Source organism: Bufo bufo, chromosome 4 (genome assembly GCF_905171765.1).
Source record: "Bufo bufo chromosome 4, aBufBuf1.1, whole genome shotgun sequence".
Lineage (NCBI taxonomy): Eukaryota > Metazoa > Chordata > Amphibia > Anura > Bufonidae > Bufo > Bufo bufo.
The window spans coordinates 320,428,883-320,447,470 of record NC_053392.1 but is presented as its reverse complement, the minus strand read 5'-3'; the positions used below and the strand labels follow the sequence as shown (position 1 = coordinate 320,447,470).

At 40.5% G+C, this 18,588-nt stretch overlaps 1 protein-coding gene across 1 annotated transcript in view; it reads left to right on the top strand.

Annotated features, from left to right (window-relative positions):
• Positions 1–18,588, top strand: part of USP45 (ubiquitin specific peptidase 45) — a 170,451-nt gene that overhangs the window by 122,861 nt on the left and 29,002 nt on the right. Inside the window, exons 10-12 of the mRNA XM_040428797.1 lie at positions 16,320–16,401; positions 16,740–16,831; positions 17,611–17,667. Of these exons, the coding sequence (XP_040284731.1) occupies positions 16,320–16,401; positions 16,740–16,831; positions 17,611–17,667 (231 nt within the window). The remainder of the gene's footprint in view (positions 1–16,319; positions 16,402–16,739; positions 16,832–17,610; positions 17,668–18,588) is intronic.

Here is an 18,588-nt window from a genome sequence, read left to right as displayed (position 1 = left end):
GAGCTGGACACCAACACTACTGAACATATAACTTTATATAATGTAGTTGTCTGATTGAGCTGGACACCAACACTACTGTGCATATAACTTTATATAATGTAGTTGTCGGATTGAGCTGGACACCAACACTACTGTGCATATAACTTTATATAATGTAGTTGTCGGATTGAGCTGGACACCAACACTACTGTGCATATAACTTTATATAATGTAGTTGTCGGATTGAGCTGGACACCAACACTACTGTGCATATAACTTTTATATAATGTAGTTGTCTGATTGAGCTGGACACCAACACTACTGTGCATATAACTTTATATAATGTAGTTGTCGGATTGAGCTGGACACCAACACTACTGTGCATATAACTTTATATAATGTAGTTGTCGGATTGAGCTGGACACCAACACTACTGTGCATATAACTTTATATAATGTAGTTGTCGGATTGAGCTGGACACCAACACTACTGTGCATATAACTTTTATATAATGTAGTTGTCGGATTGAGCTGGACACCAACACTGCTGAGCAGTTGCTTCAACTACTATAGTCATGTTTTTTAATATATAAAGTGAAAAGTGTACTGTGGTTGTAGTTGACTAATTTACCATTTGCATTAGATTTTTTTTATTTTTAGTGTCCTCTTTTTATCAATGTGCAAGTCCATATTGTCTTTGGCTGTAAGTTACATGTTACAGACTGACAGATGACACTAGTGTTTATAGACAGCTGATGTCTCTAATGTATTGTTCTCACCACTTTCTTTCATATGGGACTGGACTGTATTTGTCACTGCTACACGTCCTCCCCTCCCCCATAACTATTCAAAACCTCTTTATGTTTGACCTAAATAAATGGTTTAACGCGCTAATCCCACCAGAGGGGGTTAATTATAGCCCTAAACCCCATTTAGGTTATTCAGCTTAGTGAATTGCCTATCGATTTGTCTTCTTGGTAAATTTTTTACTTTAAAGTCAATAGAAGGGAGGCTATCCACTAATGGGTCGCGATTCCCAACACAACAGGCAATTCAAGAGTTATTTCAATACTTCAACATTTACCTCTTGCCGCCCAAGAAAAATTTCTTCCATCTAGATTGAAAAAATATATATACTTTATTTGATTCATACAATACCTATAAAATCATGTAGATAGAACAACAGCAGGTGAGACCCCTAGAGAGGGCAAAGAGGGAACTGCAGAGTCTGTCAGTCTGAGTGTAATCCAGCAATGAAACCACTATCGCAATATGTCCACAGGAAACCTTATTAGCACCCAGGGCACGATGGCCACATATGGGTTACTTACCAAGCCTATATAAGGGCAGGATAGGAAGTCAATTCATGTCAGTACCGTCTGTGGCACGCCGACTCTGCAGTCGCCTCCTCCAAACGCCGTTTCTCCACACAGGCTTCTTCCGGGGATAAGGAATCAATCAAACACCTCCTCCTTTTATCATCACATGACATCATTAAAACGTTATACAGCACTGTTACCAGTTGTAATTATTCAAAGCATCTGTGGCGTCTCACTTAATGGGCATCAGATCGGACGGGAACCAGTGCGTGCACGCCGTGTCAAGACGAGGCCCATGACGCGTGTTTCATGTGGTGCCCAGGCTCACAGAAAATATATGGTCGTGCGCTCCAGTATGGCAAAAGACTGAAGTAGTGCTCTCCAGCGTGGAGCACAACACACCACACCGGCACCGCAATGGCAGAGAATGGCAGACACAACAAATTGACCCCAAAATAATATATACAATTAGTTGATACTATGGTGTGGATACACCTAAGTCAAATATGTATGACATTGATTCAATATGTAATTGCAGAGAAAAATAACATGATTGTATAAAAGCATAATTGTCAAAGGTAAAATATATATATATATATATATATATATATATATATATACACACACACATACCATTAGTACATATAAAGACTCACATGTAGAAACCACTCAGCACCATATGTGTAGCCTAATCAATAATTATTAAAAAACCAAAAGGAATACATTCCACAGTATATACTGCTCAACCCTATACATGACGTGCATAAAACTATTGTATGTATAATGAATACCACTAGTGCGTGTGCTAATGACCAAACGCCACTATGTTATAGGCCCCTGATCAATAAATACTTGAAATACTAGAAAAATTCATAATAAAACATTCTACAAAATATAGGCCCCCTCTCGATGTATAGTGTGCAGAATTAAATCATAGTGTATAATATGTAATCCACTGTTTAGCAAAAATAAATCATATTTCACATACACATCTATATAAGGGTACTATAAATATACGTGCAACAATGTGATCTACATAGGATATAAAATTGAAAAAATTAATTAAAAAAGAGAAAGAAAAAATGTGCAAGTGAAACATGCAGTGCAACCCATAGTGATAAAGTGCATAGTGCTCATATATACAAATATGGAGACTCCCCTCTAAGGAATATACATATAGTTAAAATACATAATGAATAACTAGAAAAATACCACAGAGTTTTTTTAAAATTAATAATATAATTCATCCGGCGTTCGTGCAATGCCAACAAAAGAACACCGTCCCACCATCACTGTGCCAGTCCATTTTCAAGCCATTCATAAAACCGTCAATCCTATTAAATTCCAAACAGCCACCGATAGAAAAAATCACGACAGCCTGAATAAACTAGATAAAAACACGGAGTTAAAACATGCATAAAAACAGAGGTCAACAGATAAAGAGAAAACAGATCAAGGAGAAACATCAATACAGTATTATAGATATGATGAAAAGGATATTTCTGCATTTAACCCCCCAGGTGCCACACTATCTTTTTTAAGGAAGACATTTTTCTCTAGTGGGGCTGTTGGATAGACTTGATTTCTTCCTACTTATGTATTCATTGACGCCCTGGTCTATAATTTGGTGTGCAACATTTACCTCCTGACAAACCCCTCAGCATTAGGGCTCATGCCCACGAACGTAAGGGCTCCATGCCCGTGCTGCAGTCCGCAATGCATGGGCACACACCGTGGAGCAGCCGCATGCTGATCGCGGACGCATTCACTTGAATGTGGTCCGCGATCCGCATCTGACGGTCCGCACCGCAAAAAAGTATTGCATGCGCTACTTTTTTAGCGGTGCAGAGGCACGGCCAGAAACGCCACAGAAGAACTCTGTAGTGCTTCCGTGGGCTTCCGATCCGTGCCTCCGTTCAGCATCTCCTGGATTGCGGACTCATTGAAGTCAATGGGTCCGTGATGTAGGATGCACTTGGGGCATGAGCCCTTAGGCTGAAATGTTGTATACAGCGGATTAGCTGGCACGCAGCTGGAATTTACTCCAACGGGTTTTATGCTTCTGTATATGGGGCCAGTCCCTGGTTTCACCATGCTCTAATTTTAAATGAATGGAACCTGAACATTGTGGTGTCTCTTTTTCCTAGCTACCCTTAACTTGAAATACAGTATTTATTTAGCAGGTTTTAGTGGATAATTAATATTTTTTTTTCCATTCATCCATTTAACACGGATAAAACACGTTCTAAGCTAAGAGAATTCTACCATTGACCACTATGCTGTTGCTACTACTTGTGCTTCTTCATTTGTCTTCTAGACATCGCTCGGAGATGGGCACCTTGGTAATGAGCATATTATAATGTATCAACACTTGGCAGAGGATGATCTAAGACGGCCTTTGCCATCATGTCATTAGAGAATAGGGCACACGATGCAACTACAGCAGGTCTGGCCTTTCATCTACAAGGCTTTGTTTTCTCAGTATAAAGAATTGACACATGTCCATGACATGTAAATGGCCAAAGATGTTTCTTTCTAATGAGCTCTGTACCAGAAAATGACATACAATATTCCTTTCATGTATGGCCCTTATTGTGTTTAGTTAGAAGAAAGCTTTTTGGTTCAAATTCAATGTCTTTAATATAAATGTGGAACCTCAGGAGATGTAGTTTTATTTATATAGTGTTGTTATGCCAAGGAGTCAGGCTGCTATCAATGACACTGCTATTCTGATGATGGCATCTGCGGGTATATTCTTGTAACTGGTCACGATTCCTTGCACTTACATCAATAAGATCTCAGGATGCTATTCCCTAACATAGTGCCGCCATACTACTGTACTTTAGGGGGAGTTGACATTTCAGGTAAGCTTTCCCTTTTTCTGTTCCGTCTTTTTTTTTTTTTTAAACAGAAAAAAAGAATATGACAGATCCAAGCACCCATTTATTGAGGGGGGTAGTTGTAAAATCATCAGTCTGTATCCGTTCTTGCAGGATCTGCCATTTTACCAGGCAGAAAAGCACAGCCTGCTGCTCATTTGTTTCCTGCAAAAGTGATGTCCATTTTTTTTTCCCCACCGTTGACTTGAATGGTAAGACGGCTCCTAACGGAAGGCCTCAGTTTGGATGCGTTAGGATCCATTTTATAGTCCATTTGTCTGATCAAAAAAGGCAGCTTTTCCAGAAAGTTGAGTTTTAAAGCCGATAAAATACAGTATATTTGTTACTAATTAGATGTATAAGATGAGGTTCGGTACCTTCCTTTATTGCAGCTTTGTATACGTACAATCGGTTACCACTTCATTTATATGTAGTTGAGGCACTTTGCTTTAGGAGTAGGACCAGCAATTTCCTTTAATAAAGGAATCTTTTTCTGTACCAAAACTCCAATTTAGAAGAGTGCATGCCTGACATACACCTCTATACAGGAGGACAAACTGATTTTTGATTTCATTTAGCATTCCTTCCATTTCTAAGCATATGTCTTAAGGTCTTCCCTTTTACAAATAGGGAGATTGACCCAGGTGTCAGACCTTGAGACCTGAGGCTTCAAATGTAAATGACAATTGACGCTTGGCTGTATTGTACCAAACCTAACACTAAGTAATTGCTTTCCTTGAAACCCCACATGCCTGTTCTTTTTCTATTTCTTACTTGTAAAGCTATTATATGGCCTGCAGAGCCCACTTGGCTTCTCTGGATTTGTAGGTAAGGCCAGTTGCTCTACTACATTTTACCTTCTAAAAGCTACTGTTTTTCTTGACTTTCCCAAAACCTACTATGCTTTGAAGAGTCTCAGGAAGACTGGCCATGACAAGGTTTTAGTGTTCTCTGATGCAAAGGGTTAAGGTTAAGAGAAGGTATTACTTGTCCTCTGTGCTGTCTATTTAGATTAGAAGGTATGGTGAGTTATAGCAAATATTTTAAAAATATAACTTGTCTTACTTTTTAATTTGAAGTCAAGCCTGCTGTACCTGTTGAAATCTCATTTGTTATGTGTCCCCAAGTGGCAGCTTTTTTGCAGTATTTTTAATGATGAATAGTGTCCTGAAATTATTAGAAATTTGCATATTAAGAAAGTTTATAATGTCTCACTTAGGCCCCTTTCACACGGGCGAGTATTCCGCGCGGATGCGATGCGCGAGTTGAACGCATTGCACCCGCACTGAATACCGACCCATTCTTTTCTATGGGGCTGTTCAGATGAGCGGTGATTTTCACGCATCACTTATGCGTTGCGTGAAAATCGCAGCATGCTCTATATTCTGCGTTTTTCACGCAACGCAGGCCCCATAGAAGTGAATGGGGTTGCGTGAAAATCGCAAGCATCCGCACTTGCTTGCGGATGCTTGCGATTTTCACGCACTGTTGCTAGGAGACTATTGGGATGGAGACCCGATCATTATTATTTTCCCTTATAACATGGTTATAAGGGAAAATAATAGCATTCTGAATACAGAATGCATAGTAAAACAGCGCTGGAGGGGTTAAAAAAATAATAATAATTTAACTCACCTTAGTCCACTTGATCGTGTAGCCGGCATCTCCTTTGTTGAATAGGACCTGTGGTGAGCATTAAGTACCGTTACAGGACCTTTGATCACGTCACTGCGGTCATCACATGGTACGTCACATGATCTTTTACCATGGTGATGGATCATGTGATGACCGGAGTGACGTCATCAAAGGTCCTGGAATGAATGCTCACCACAGGTCCTGTTCAGCACAGAAAGAGACAGACGAGATGCCGGCAGTGCCAGCAAGTGGATTAAGGTGAGTTAAATTATTTTTAACTTTTTTTTAACCCCTCCAGTGCTATTTTACTATGCATTCTGTATTCAGAATGCTAATAATTCAATCTACAGAACACCGATCCCAAGCCCGAACTTCTGTGAAGAAGTTCGGGTTTGGGTACCAAACATGCGCGATTGTTCTCACGTGAGTGCAAAACGCTTTACAATGTTTTCACTCGCGCTGAAAAATCGCGGGTGTTCCCGTAACGCACCCACACATTTTCCCGCAACGCCCGTGTGAAAGAGGCCTTAGTGGCCATCCCATGCACCTGGAAGTTTTTGTAAGCCATGATTGCTGTCATACCAAAAACAAATCCCTTGCCCCGTTACAATTATAGGTTCATTTGACTTAATTTGGACACAAAGGGGAACATTTACTAAGACCGGCGATTTAGACGCTGGTCTTAGTCCATGTCCGCTGGTGCTTGATGCACCTAGGTTATGTAAAGACGCCGGCCTCTACATAATTTGGACTATGGCCATGCGACTTGCTGAAATATACTCCAGCTCCCCTGCTGGCGTATAGATTTAAGTCATTTTCTATGCCAAAAACAGGTGTAGAAAATGATAAATGAGATGGGCTGACCTGCCCCCTTCCCTGCCCACACCACACCCCCTTTTTCCACCTCCTCGGGGAACGGGGAAAAGTCCCAGATTCGGCCACAAATTCTTTTTGCCAAAAAAAGTCATACTTCGCTTCGTAAATGATCCCCAAAGCTTTTTAATTCTCTCCTGGCCTGTAGACTTAAAGGGGTTGCTCAGGCTACAGATATTGATGACTTCAAAGAGGTGACTGTTTTGTGTTTGACACCTAATGGTTTGTAGCCTTGGTAGTAATATATGAGTTCTATGCTTTGACAAAACCCCTGTGTGTGTGTGTGTGTGTGTGTATGTGTATATATATATATATATATATATATATATATATATATACAGTACAGACCAAAAGTTTGGGCACACCTTCTCATTCAAAGATTTTTTCTTTATTTTCATGACTATGAAGGCATCAAAACTATGAATTAACACATGTGGAATTATATACATAACATACAAGTGTGAAACAACTGAAAATATGTAATATTCTAGGTTCTTCAAAGTAGCCACCTTTTGCTTTGATTACTGCTTTGCACACTCTTGGCATTCTCTTGATGAGCTTCAAGAGGTAGTCCCCTGAAATGGTCTTCCAACAGTCTTGAAGGAGTTCCCTGAGATGCTTAGCACTTGTTGGCCCTTTTGCCTTCACTCTGCGGTCCAGCTCACCCCAAATCATCTCGATTGGGTTCAGGTCCGGTGACTGTGGAGGCGAGGTCATCTGGCGCAGCACCCCATCACTCTCCTTCATGGTCAAATAGCCCTTACTTTCAAAGTTTTCCCAATTTTTCGGCTGACTGACTGACCTTCATTTCTTAAAGTAATGATGGCCACTCGTTTTTCTTTACTTAGCTGCTTTTTTCTTGCCATAATACCAATTCTAACAGTCTATTCAGTAGGACTATCAGCTGTGTATCCACCTGACTTCTCAACGCAACTGATGGTCCCAACCCCATTTATAAGGCAAGAAATCCCACTTATTAAACCTGACAGGCTTACACCTGTGAAGCGAAAACCATTTCAGGGGACTACCTCTTGAAGCTCATCAAGAGAATGCCAAGAGTGTGCAAAGCAGTAATCAAAGCAAAAGGTGGCTACTTTGAAGAACCTAGAATATGACATATTTTCAGTTGTTTCACACTTGTTTGTTATGTATATAATTCCACATGTGTTAATTCATAGTTTTGATGCCTTCAGTGTGAATCTACAATTTTCATAGTCATGAAAGAAAACTCTTTGAATGAGAAGGTGTGTCCAAACTTTTGGTCTGTACTGTGTGTATATATATATATATATATATATATATATATATATGTGTGTGTGTAAAAAAGGCCAAGGCAGCACTCAAATATCCGTGAAAAAAGGGTATTTTATTCACCCATGTGGTAACCGCAACGTTTCAGCTCACTCCATGGAGCCTTTGTCAAGCCATAATACATAGTGCAAAGTCAAGTGCTTATATAGCATACATAATTAACAAAGTGATTACATGATACATCAATATCTACAAAAACAGTGTTAAAAACGATATACAGGAGGATGTGCATAATTATATCTCACTAAAAACAGACAATGAGTCCTAAAGTGCTATGTGCCAATGATGTGTCCATAAATTCATATGATTACAGTGCATAGCATCATTACTCGATATCGCAAAACAGGTGTACATGATCGTGTTAATTAAAAACAAATAATTCATTCAATCGAAGGTTCTCACATGTAGCTTGAGATGGCAGGACCTGGTCGGCGTCTGAGATTACGTAGTGCGCAGGCGTGAAGTGCACCACCTTTGATTTGTGTGCTGCTCTTCAACTTTTTTATACACACACACACACACACACATATAATTTCTTATTGCTTTCTTTTCTCATTAGGCTGACCACCTAATGCTCTATTTTTCCCCCCTCATTATTGTTTTTCCACCTGGACCTGTGTATCAGAAGCAATGTGTGTTTCCAATATGTGTTACTGACCTGCACAAGCTGCAGTTGGGTGTGTCGACTCTGACCTTATAAGAGGAGGTCCAGCAGAAACTCTGGACTTTAAGGGTGCCTTCACATGCCGCTAAAAATCAGTTCCATTCACCTTAATGAGGCTTGCAGAAATCTAAGGCCCCTTTCACACTGGCGAGTATTCCGCGCGGATGCGATGCGTGACTTGAACGCATTGCACCCGCACTGAATCCTGACCCATTCATTTCTATGGGGCTGTGCACACGAGCGGTGATTTTCACGCATCACTTGTGTGTTGCGTGAAAATCGCAGCATGCTCCTCTTTGTGCGTTTTTCACGTAACGCAGGCCCCATAGAAATGAATGGGGTTGCGTGAAAATCGCAAGCATCCGCAAGCAAGTGCGGATGCGGTGCGATTTTCACGCACGGTTGCTAGGTGACGATCGGGATGGGGACCCGATCATTATTATTTCCCCTTATAACATGGTTATAAGGGAAAATAATAGCATTCTGAATACAGAATGCATAGTACAATAGGGCTGGAGGGGTTTAAAAAATTAAATAATTTTAACTCGCCTTAATCCACTTGTTCGCGCAGCCGGCATCTCTTCTGTCTTCATCTGTGCTGTGAGCAATAGGACCTTTGATGACGTCACTACGCTCATCACATGATCCATCACCATGGTGATGGATCATGTGATGGACCATGTGATGAACGCAGTGACATCATCAAAGGTCCTATTGCTCACAGATGAAGACAGAAGAGAAGCCGGCTGCGCGAACAAGTGGATTAAGGTGAGTTTAATTATTTATTTTTATTTTTTAACCCCTCCACCCCTATTGTACTATGCATTCTGTATTAAGAATGTATTATTTTCCCTTATAACATGGTTATAAGGGAAAATAATAGCAATCTACAGAACACCGATCCAAAGCCCGAACTTCTGTGAAGAAGTTCGGGTTTGGGTACCAAACATGCGCAATTTTTCTCACGCGAGTGCAAAACGCATTACAATGTTTTGCACTTGCGCAGAAAAATCGTGCATGTTCCCGCAACGCCTGTGTGAAAGAGGCCTAAGTGCTTGCTGCCCCCATTCAAATGAATAAAATAGATTTTCTGCCACGTGTGAAGGCACCCTTATAGGGGAAACCTGCATAGGATTGTGGGAGAAACTGTTGTATAAAAGGGCACAGCGGAACAGCAAGAAGGGTAGTAGATGATTGTGGATATGCAACAGCCTGAAGTGTAAGGCTTGTGTTGTACAAATAATGGTCTTTTTACCATGTAATTTCTTTATGTTGTAAAGAAGGAACGTTTAAAATAATCTCCTTTGGATTATTGTTCATCAATCAAGGCCTGATTGTCCTTTTGAAAATCCCATGCTTTACAATAACCTATCCTTTTTATTGTTTACCTGCACTTTGCCTCCCTTCTAGCAGCGTGCAGTGCCAGAACAAGCGCTGTGGCCCCTTTAAATAACTGATCTCTACTGATGTGATATTTATGTCCTATCCTGAGGATAGGTTATCAATAGCTGTTGCTTGGACAGCCTCTTTAATTGTTTTCTCCCTTATATTATTAATAAACATCAAGTGGGTTTTATACCCTGTAAAGAAGCGCCTGATAACATTCACAAGATCCTCAATATTTTCACTTATGCAAATAACAAGTCCACTCCAATCACACGTATGGCCCTTGATATAAAGAAGACATTCTATAGCAGTGACAGTGAACCTTTTACAGACCCAATGCCCAAACTGCAACCCAAAAACCACTTATTTATCGCAAAGTGCCAACACGGTAATTTAACCTGAATCCAACACAGTCCAAAAGAGGATATCTTCCATGTACTTTATCATTTACCTATAATGGCCAGCCTACATTCAATGCGCTGCCCATGCCATTCATAGCGCACCCTGCTTTGATGTATGGCTGGAAAAGTCTAAGGCATATTGGTACACCATAGACTTTTTCTAGGGTGCGGGTGTCCACAGAGAGGGCTCTGAGTGCCGCCTCTGGCATCCGTGCCATAGGTTTGCCACCGCTGTTCTATAGCCTTCCTTGGGATTATCTGTTTGCCGTACTGAGTAAAGTGGATATCGGTGATCTATTTGTAGGAGCCTTACGCATTATATATTCCTTCCCCATGGTCCATTTATGTCTGGCAATGCCAGATACTGTGATTTCTAAATGCTGCTGTAAACATAGTCTAACCCTTCCTTTCCCCCTGGGCTTCAGCTATCCTCTTTTGCCTGTTTTATTGCACAAAAGCCTATAGGTTTACATGATTTTATAGGAAAAAATAAACTTATTGAACTTGTCCACTTTTTATCTAAATATAACCATCCATTTTCAGAAGAGTTTAGGATTTCATAAGTATTTTTATTTTGGCGTTGTTATATACAAAGCAGTATCTCACAGGGGAAGAGGACCATCTCTCCAGCGCGCCCTTTTGGAAGTGGCTCCCTATGAATCAAAGTCTGACTTTTTAACAAGCCTTGGGGACATGACAAGGGAAAATGGCCAAGGCAAGTGTAATACCTTGGATGTAGCTTAGGCGGGGTACTGGCTCTCCTTAAAGAGACCAGCTGTGTATCTGGAGACTTAGTGGCAATGCACCATGGTATAGAGACTTGGTGGCAGTCCTCCATGGGAAAATGTATGCAAAGAGCTATCTCCCAGGGAAAGAGAACACAGCTGGTCTCCTTAAGGGGAGCCAGTACCTCACCTAAGCATTCTGTTATCAAAGAGAATAATTCCCTGGGCTTTTCTCTACTGGGACAGTTTATATTCCACTCTTTCAAGGGATTGGGTTGATGTCTCCTATTTATAGTGAACTTAACAAACCCCTGAAGGACTGTAAATGTTAAGATAGGAGGAGAACACCTAGAGTCAGCTTATATTATCCAAGTGGCCTCACTGTAGAAAATGTATTATTAAGAATAGTTGGCAGATTTCTTTAGTAGAAAATGCCTTGTAAATCCTCCATGGAACTTATGTTCCCAATCGTTTGCATGCAATCCCTCTGTTTCCTCCTTTTGTGAACCATGCATCATACATGGTGGGTGTGTTTCGTTGTCAGTGCTTTTGGATCCTCATTCTCTACACTTGTGGCTGGGACTTTTGAGTCCCTTTTTCATAAATTACCCTGCATATGTCTTTTCGGAGATAAGCAAGTTGGTATAAGACATGCTGCCTTTAAATTGGCACGGTTTGTATTACTGGCTGCATGCATTCACATAGCAGCAAAAGGGTAGTCCCCTAATCTTTCAGCCTGTGAATTCATAGCAAGGATAAATAAAATGGTTATCTATTAAAGAACTGACGCCATTAGAACTGGCTCAGTTGGTCTTACTTTATTTTTGTATGAGATGTGGGGTTCTTATGATGAGATGAAGTTGGGGTAGAGCCAGAATTGCTGTGCCTTAATGAAGGGTAAACAACGCGGTCTCTTTCTACCCAATACTGTAGCTACACATTTTATGTATGTCTGTGAGTGAGTCTATTTCACTGTAGGAGAAGCTGGACCGCTCAGCCAAAATCATTTTACATAGACAGCGGAAGTTCTGCTGCTGAACTCCACACTAACCACTTGTGTTTAGTAGATGATTGAGTAAGATCTCTGTTCAGCTATGTGATTAGCCTTTTTCTGCAGTCTGCGACAGTAAGCTGGCAGAGTTTTCTTTTTACGCTTTTCTTCTTTTGTGGACACATCTAACATCACAGGTTTTGTCGTTTTGTAAAGCAAAAGATTGCAGACCTGGCGCATTTTTAGGGCACTGGGGTGTCAGTCATTCTGTCATACCCCTTAGATGCCACAGATACTATTGACCATGGCCCCTAAGGAGAAAAGCAAGGATCAGAATATTCTACGATCCTGGCTATTGTTGGGGGACCCCGTCTGTTATGCAATGCCAAGATCTAGTGTTGATCTTACAGTTCCTGTGCGATCACTATGATGAATGTAGCTTAGTACAAATGCTCCTGAATAAAACTGAGCAACAATCCCTTACCAGTGATGGATCCACAGGTAGACAATAGATACAAAGATAAGAAAGAAGAGTCCTACATCAAGATGCCCTGACCATACCCTGCTCCATGTGCATCGCTTGGAATTCCGTCTTCCTCAGCGGTCTCAGATTCTCTTGATGTGCATTTATCACTCGTATGTCCCTTCATTCTTGGTTATCGACATGTTGTTCTAATAGGGGCATTGGCTGTATTCGATCAACTGTCTATCAGTGTACCACTCCCAGTTTGAGCTGATCTCTTGTAATAAACCATCTACATAATGCAAAATGTTACCTCAGATGCACACAAGTAATTAACCATTGCTGTTTATTTAATCAGCTTGGCCCTATCTGCTCAAAAGTACACAGGTACTTTGCTCCTGTTTACAGATTCCATATACCAGTTAATGGTGGAGTGCAAACTAGAATACTATGGTGCCCTTTGTTCTGGGATGTTATAGTAACTATCTATATTGTGCAAAGTACACATTTAGAGTCATCATACACTTGAAAGGATTATATTGTTCTATAAAGTGTTGGGGTAAACTGTTTTAATTTTTAAAAGCGAAAAATTTATGAAATTTGCATTTACCCATTTTTGCTAGTTTCCCCCTATATAAAACTAATGAAAAATTAAAAATACTGGTTTTGTTTTGGTACCACAGTTAAAGTAGCACTCCCACAAACAATTTTGTTAGACAGCTCCATGATGTAAATTGTAGTGAAGCATCTTACCAGCATCTATATTTTTCAGTTATAACCTCCCTTCTGATCCTTAGCTGTGCTATTTGACCAACAACTGAGACAGAACAGGAAGTCAGTTACTTTTCCATTCATTCCTATGAGACTGACATTGAGGCTGCCATAGAAACACATAGAGAAACTGGCTTCCTGGTCACGTGACATAGCTGAAGATCAGAAGGGAGGTTATCACTCACAAATACAGTCAGTGATAAGAAAATTAGCTTCACTACAGTTTACATCATGTAACTTTCTAACAGATCTGAGAATAAAAATGTATGTGGGAGTGCTACTTTAAATCTTTACTGGAAAAAACAATGTTTACTTTTAGGATGTGTTGTTTCGAAATTTCCCTGAAGGCTTTCGTCCTTAATGGGTTAAGATTTCTTTATTTTTCAGAAAGCCACTTTAAAGTGAACCTCTCACCGCAACATGCAGTGCAGTTTGCAGACAGCATGTTAGAGAGCAGGGGGAAATGAGCAGATTGATTTTTAGTTTTGCGGAAATAGATTTAGTAAAGCTTTTTCACTGAACATCTGTTCTTTCTATACTTAAGACTGCCTTTGTGTACAGCTATCAGTGACTGACAGCTATGTCTGTACACACACTTAAGGCGTGTTTAGACTGCACGAATTAGCAGACAACTATCAGTGTCTGACAGATATCTATGTATACACACTTAGAGAATGCTATCAATCACTGATAATACCTCCCTGTGTACAACTATCAGTGACTGACAGCTATGTATACACACTTGCACAGAGAATGCTATCAATTACTGATAACACTTCCTCTGTGTACAACTGAAGTCAGAAAGAGAAATTACAAATGTTACTGAATCTTTTCCAATAAAACTACATCTGATATAAACAACACAGATTGATATAAACTATATCCGTCTTCTCAGCTTCTGCTATATAACACATTGCCTGCAGATTGCATTGCATTTTGTGGTGACTGGTTCCCTTTAATCTATGTCATGATAGAATTTAGTCATGTCTCAAGACCTATTTAAAGGGTCGAACATTGACTTATAGAATAGCTACCTTACATCTGGTGGTATTAGAGGCAGAGCTTGTTAGGAGCTCATTTGCGTCCCTTTCGTCCAACTTTTTGGAAACAGTTTGGGGAAGGCCCTATATACTCTTCAAGCATGACTGTGCTCCAGAGCGCAAAGCAAGTTCCAAAAAGGCATGGCTGGGTGAGTTTGGTGTGTAAGAATGTGACTAGTCCACACAGAGCCATGACCTCAATCCCGTCAAACACCTTTGGGATGAACTAGATAGGGAGATTGCAAGCCAGGTTCTCTTGTCCAACATGTCTTGTACTGTAGAAAACCTTCCTAGAAAGGCGGAAGCTGTTTTATCTGCAAGGGAGGAGGGAGGGGTAATTCTATGTTAATGCCTATGGATTTAGAATGGTATGTCACAAAAGCTCCTGCAGGTGTAATGTGTAGGTGTCCCAATACTTTTGTCCATATAGTTTGTATGTAGAGTATATGTGTGTGTTTTCGCATAATGGATGAAATAAATATTAGTGCTGGCCATGAATGGAGGACAGTGCAGGAGTACAGTCTTGCACAATCCCATATTAGAGGTTTTACGTTTGCACTATATGATGCATTCGCATTGTAGATATACAGTGGCCCCTCAAGTTACAGCTACCTCAGGATACAATATTTTCAACACACAGTGGTCTTTTCTGGGCTATTGTTACTTGAAACCATACTTAATATACAATGGATAGACACTGCTGATCTGTAGCCCTTATGATTGACTGGAAGTTCCAGCCAAGCATCATGGCCATTTTACTGGTGTAACAGGTGTACTGGTTGTCTAGGAGCACCTCTCTCCAGACCGTGCGGTACTGCATGTTCTTACCTGTGCAAGGAGAAGCTGCTCTCCTGGACACCGGGTCAGAGTGCCTCAGTTTTCAGGTACATTGTGTACTGTAAAGGACCCTGAGGAAGCTCCTTTTCTTTATAGAAGAAAGTCAGTAACAGATACTGAAGGTGGTTTATATAATTTGCGCTATCTGTACTAGTTAGATGCAAAATTTTCTTTAATCTTCATTTTCTCTTACTTTAGGATGACATTTTGGGGATTTGTAACCAATGACCAGTTTTCCATAGAGTTATGGTCTTGGCTTACAATATTTTTACCTTTTAAAGCGAACCTTTCACCTGCATTTCACTTAATAAACTATCAAAAGTACCTTATAGATCATCCTCCTTGTGTTATCATACAGTCTTGTCCCGCTTTTTCACTCCAGGCTGTAATTCCTTCCCTAACCCCGCCTCTATGCAGTCTAATTGACACCCGGCTCAGTCGACGGGACAGCGCTTGTACAGGCATCGGGGACGGCGCATGCGCGAGTCAGTTACAGGACCACGCTTGAGTCCAACGGCGCATGAGCCGTCTGTACAAGCGCGGTCCCAGGGAAGGGCTACCCCCTTGACTTCTATCGTGACTTGTGGAGCTGGAGAAGAGTACTTTATAAGGCGATTTTTTTCATGCATATACATGGCAGAAAAGCGGGACAAGACTGTATGATAACACAATGAGGATGATCTATAAGGTACTTTTGATAGTTTAAGTGAAATGTAGGTGAAAGGTTCACTTTAAATGGTAGCCCTGGAACCAGTTAATATTGTAACTTAAACTGATTGGATCATCTCACACGTCAATGGCTGAACTCAAGCTCTACTATTTCCAGCAGTCCCATAATGGGGAATGGAGCAGTGGACTTGCTCGCCATTCACTGCTATGGGACTTCCGAAAAAAGCCAACCACACTCGCTGTGCATGCACGGTACGCTGTCTTTCACTTTGGGAGACACACCTATCTGACATTGATATGCCTCTATTTTATATTGGATGTATTAGATTGTATTTAATCTGAGCCTCCTGCATAACAGCATGTTCTTCCTCTTACAGCGTATACAATCTGGGATTTTGAAAGCATTTAACAACCCAACTGCTAAAACTGCAGATGAGGATACAAAGAGAAAAGTAAAAGGTACAAATAAGACATATGTATGTATTTATTCCCAGATTGACATAATTTCTTAGCTATTTTCTCTGGATGAAAAAGTCTTAATTACTATTTTTGTCAACATGTAGCAATTTTTTCAACAGTTTGGTATTTTAAGATTCGTGGAACGCTGCCTGCTGTGATCAACATATCATTTTGGGTCTGAAATTTCAAAGCTTCCATTAACTAGTGCTGCCCTGTGAATCTTTAGTGCCATCTAGTGGTTAGTGTGTAATTAATGTAGACTGATTCCATAGTATTCCAAGAACGTGTTGAAACAGATATTCTGTGCTGTTAACCATCAGTATTTTCTGAATTTTTAGCTTATGGAAGAGAAGGCATAAAAGCTAATTTTATTGACAGAATATTTGTTGGTGAATTAACCAGCACAGTCATGTGTGAAGAATGTGAAAATGTAAGTATATCCCATTATACAGCTTTGAAGTAGGAAAAGGAGTAATATCTTGTTAGCCAAGGTGACAGTTGCATAACTTGTCTAATGGAAAATGCTGTAATACTTATAACAGCAATGCCTAATTTTCATGATGTCTGTAACAGATATCTAGAAGTTATTTAGGATGGAGCGAAGTATTTCGGATACCAGCTCCGAGGCCACTCATCAGTGTTCAGTTTTCCGAGCCCACTCTGCAGTGTCTGCCCTCAGAACGACCACCGCCCCACTTACTTATGCTACTTTCACACTAGCGTTTTAGTTTTCCGGTATTGAGATCCGTCATAGGGTCTCAATACCGGGAAAAAAAAAATGCTTCTGTTTTGCCCCCATTCATTGTCAATGGGGACAAAACGTAACTGAACAGAACGGAGTGCTCCAAAATGCATTCCATTCCGTTCTCATACCGGAGAGCAAACCGCAGCATGCACAATAGAAAAACGGATCCGTCCCCCATTGACTTTAAATGGAGTTCATGACTGATCCGTCTTGGCAATGTTAAAGATGATACAACCCCAGGTCTGTTGATAACGGATGCAGATGGTTGTATTATCAGTAACGGAAGCGTTTTTGCTGAACCCTGCCGGATCCAGTAAAAACGCTAGTGTAAAAGTCGCCTTAGGTTGCTTATTTCTAATATTTTCTAACATGAAACGAACAGTGATGCTGTATTTTAGAAAACCAGATTTACTATGTGCATTGAGTAGAGCTTATAACTGGTGATCATGGTTTTGTTCCTCTAGATTTCATCTGTAAATGAAGCATTTATTGATCTTTCTCTGCCAATTATAGAGGGGCGGGTGAGTGAGTCGTCGTCTTCATTTATGGCTTGTGGTGTATTTTAGCAAATGTTAATTTAATGCTATTAATACCCTTAATATGATAATTAGAGCTAGGGTTGGGCGATTTTGGCAAAAAAAATTATCTCAATTATTTCAACTTCATATATCTTGATTATAATTTTTTCTTGCTAAATTAGCTAAATATAAAACATGTCAACTAGCCCAGCCACGGGGTGGCTACTTTTTATAACCCCAAAAAGGAGTACATGACACCCAGGACAGTGAGTGACGATACTACCACACACAGAATGTAGACCATAATCTATAGAACAGCGTCAGCCAAATGAAACTAGAAATCTACGTAAATGATTGTTTCACTCAACAAGCTATTGGACATTACAGGAAGGAAGTATAAGAGGAGAGAACTACAACTCCCAGCATGTCCAGGCCATTATTATCAGAGGACATTACAGGGAGGAGGTATATGAGAAGAGAGCTACAACACGTAACATTTACCTGACTCTTACACTGAATCCATTGCATTCTGCGAGCCAATTTATTCTCCTCCATACAAAGCTCCGCTCCCTCATGTCACATCATCATTACAGGTCCTTCCCTACCACTTCTCTCCTCCACTGCTGAGCTCTGCCCCCTCCTACACTTATTGCATGACGATGACATCATCAAATGTCCTCCAGCACTTGTGCAGCACTATACCAGCACAGTTTTGTGAGTAGTGTTGAGCGAACTTGTGTTTTAAGTTCGGCGTCTAAAGTTCGGGTTATCAAAGAATCGCGTTATGGATTCCGCTACCACGGACCATAACTTGGTCCGTGGTAGCGGAATCCATAACGTGATTCTTCGATAACCAAACCCCGAACTTTAGACGCCGAACTTAAAACACGAGTTCGCTCAACACTATTTGTGAGGAGTCTTTTC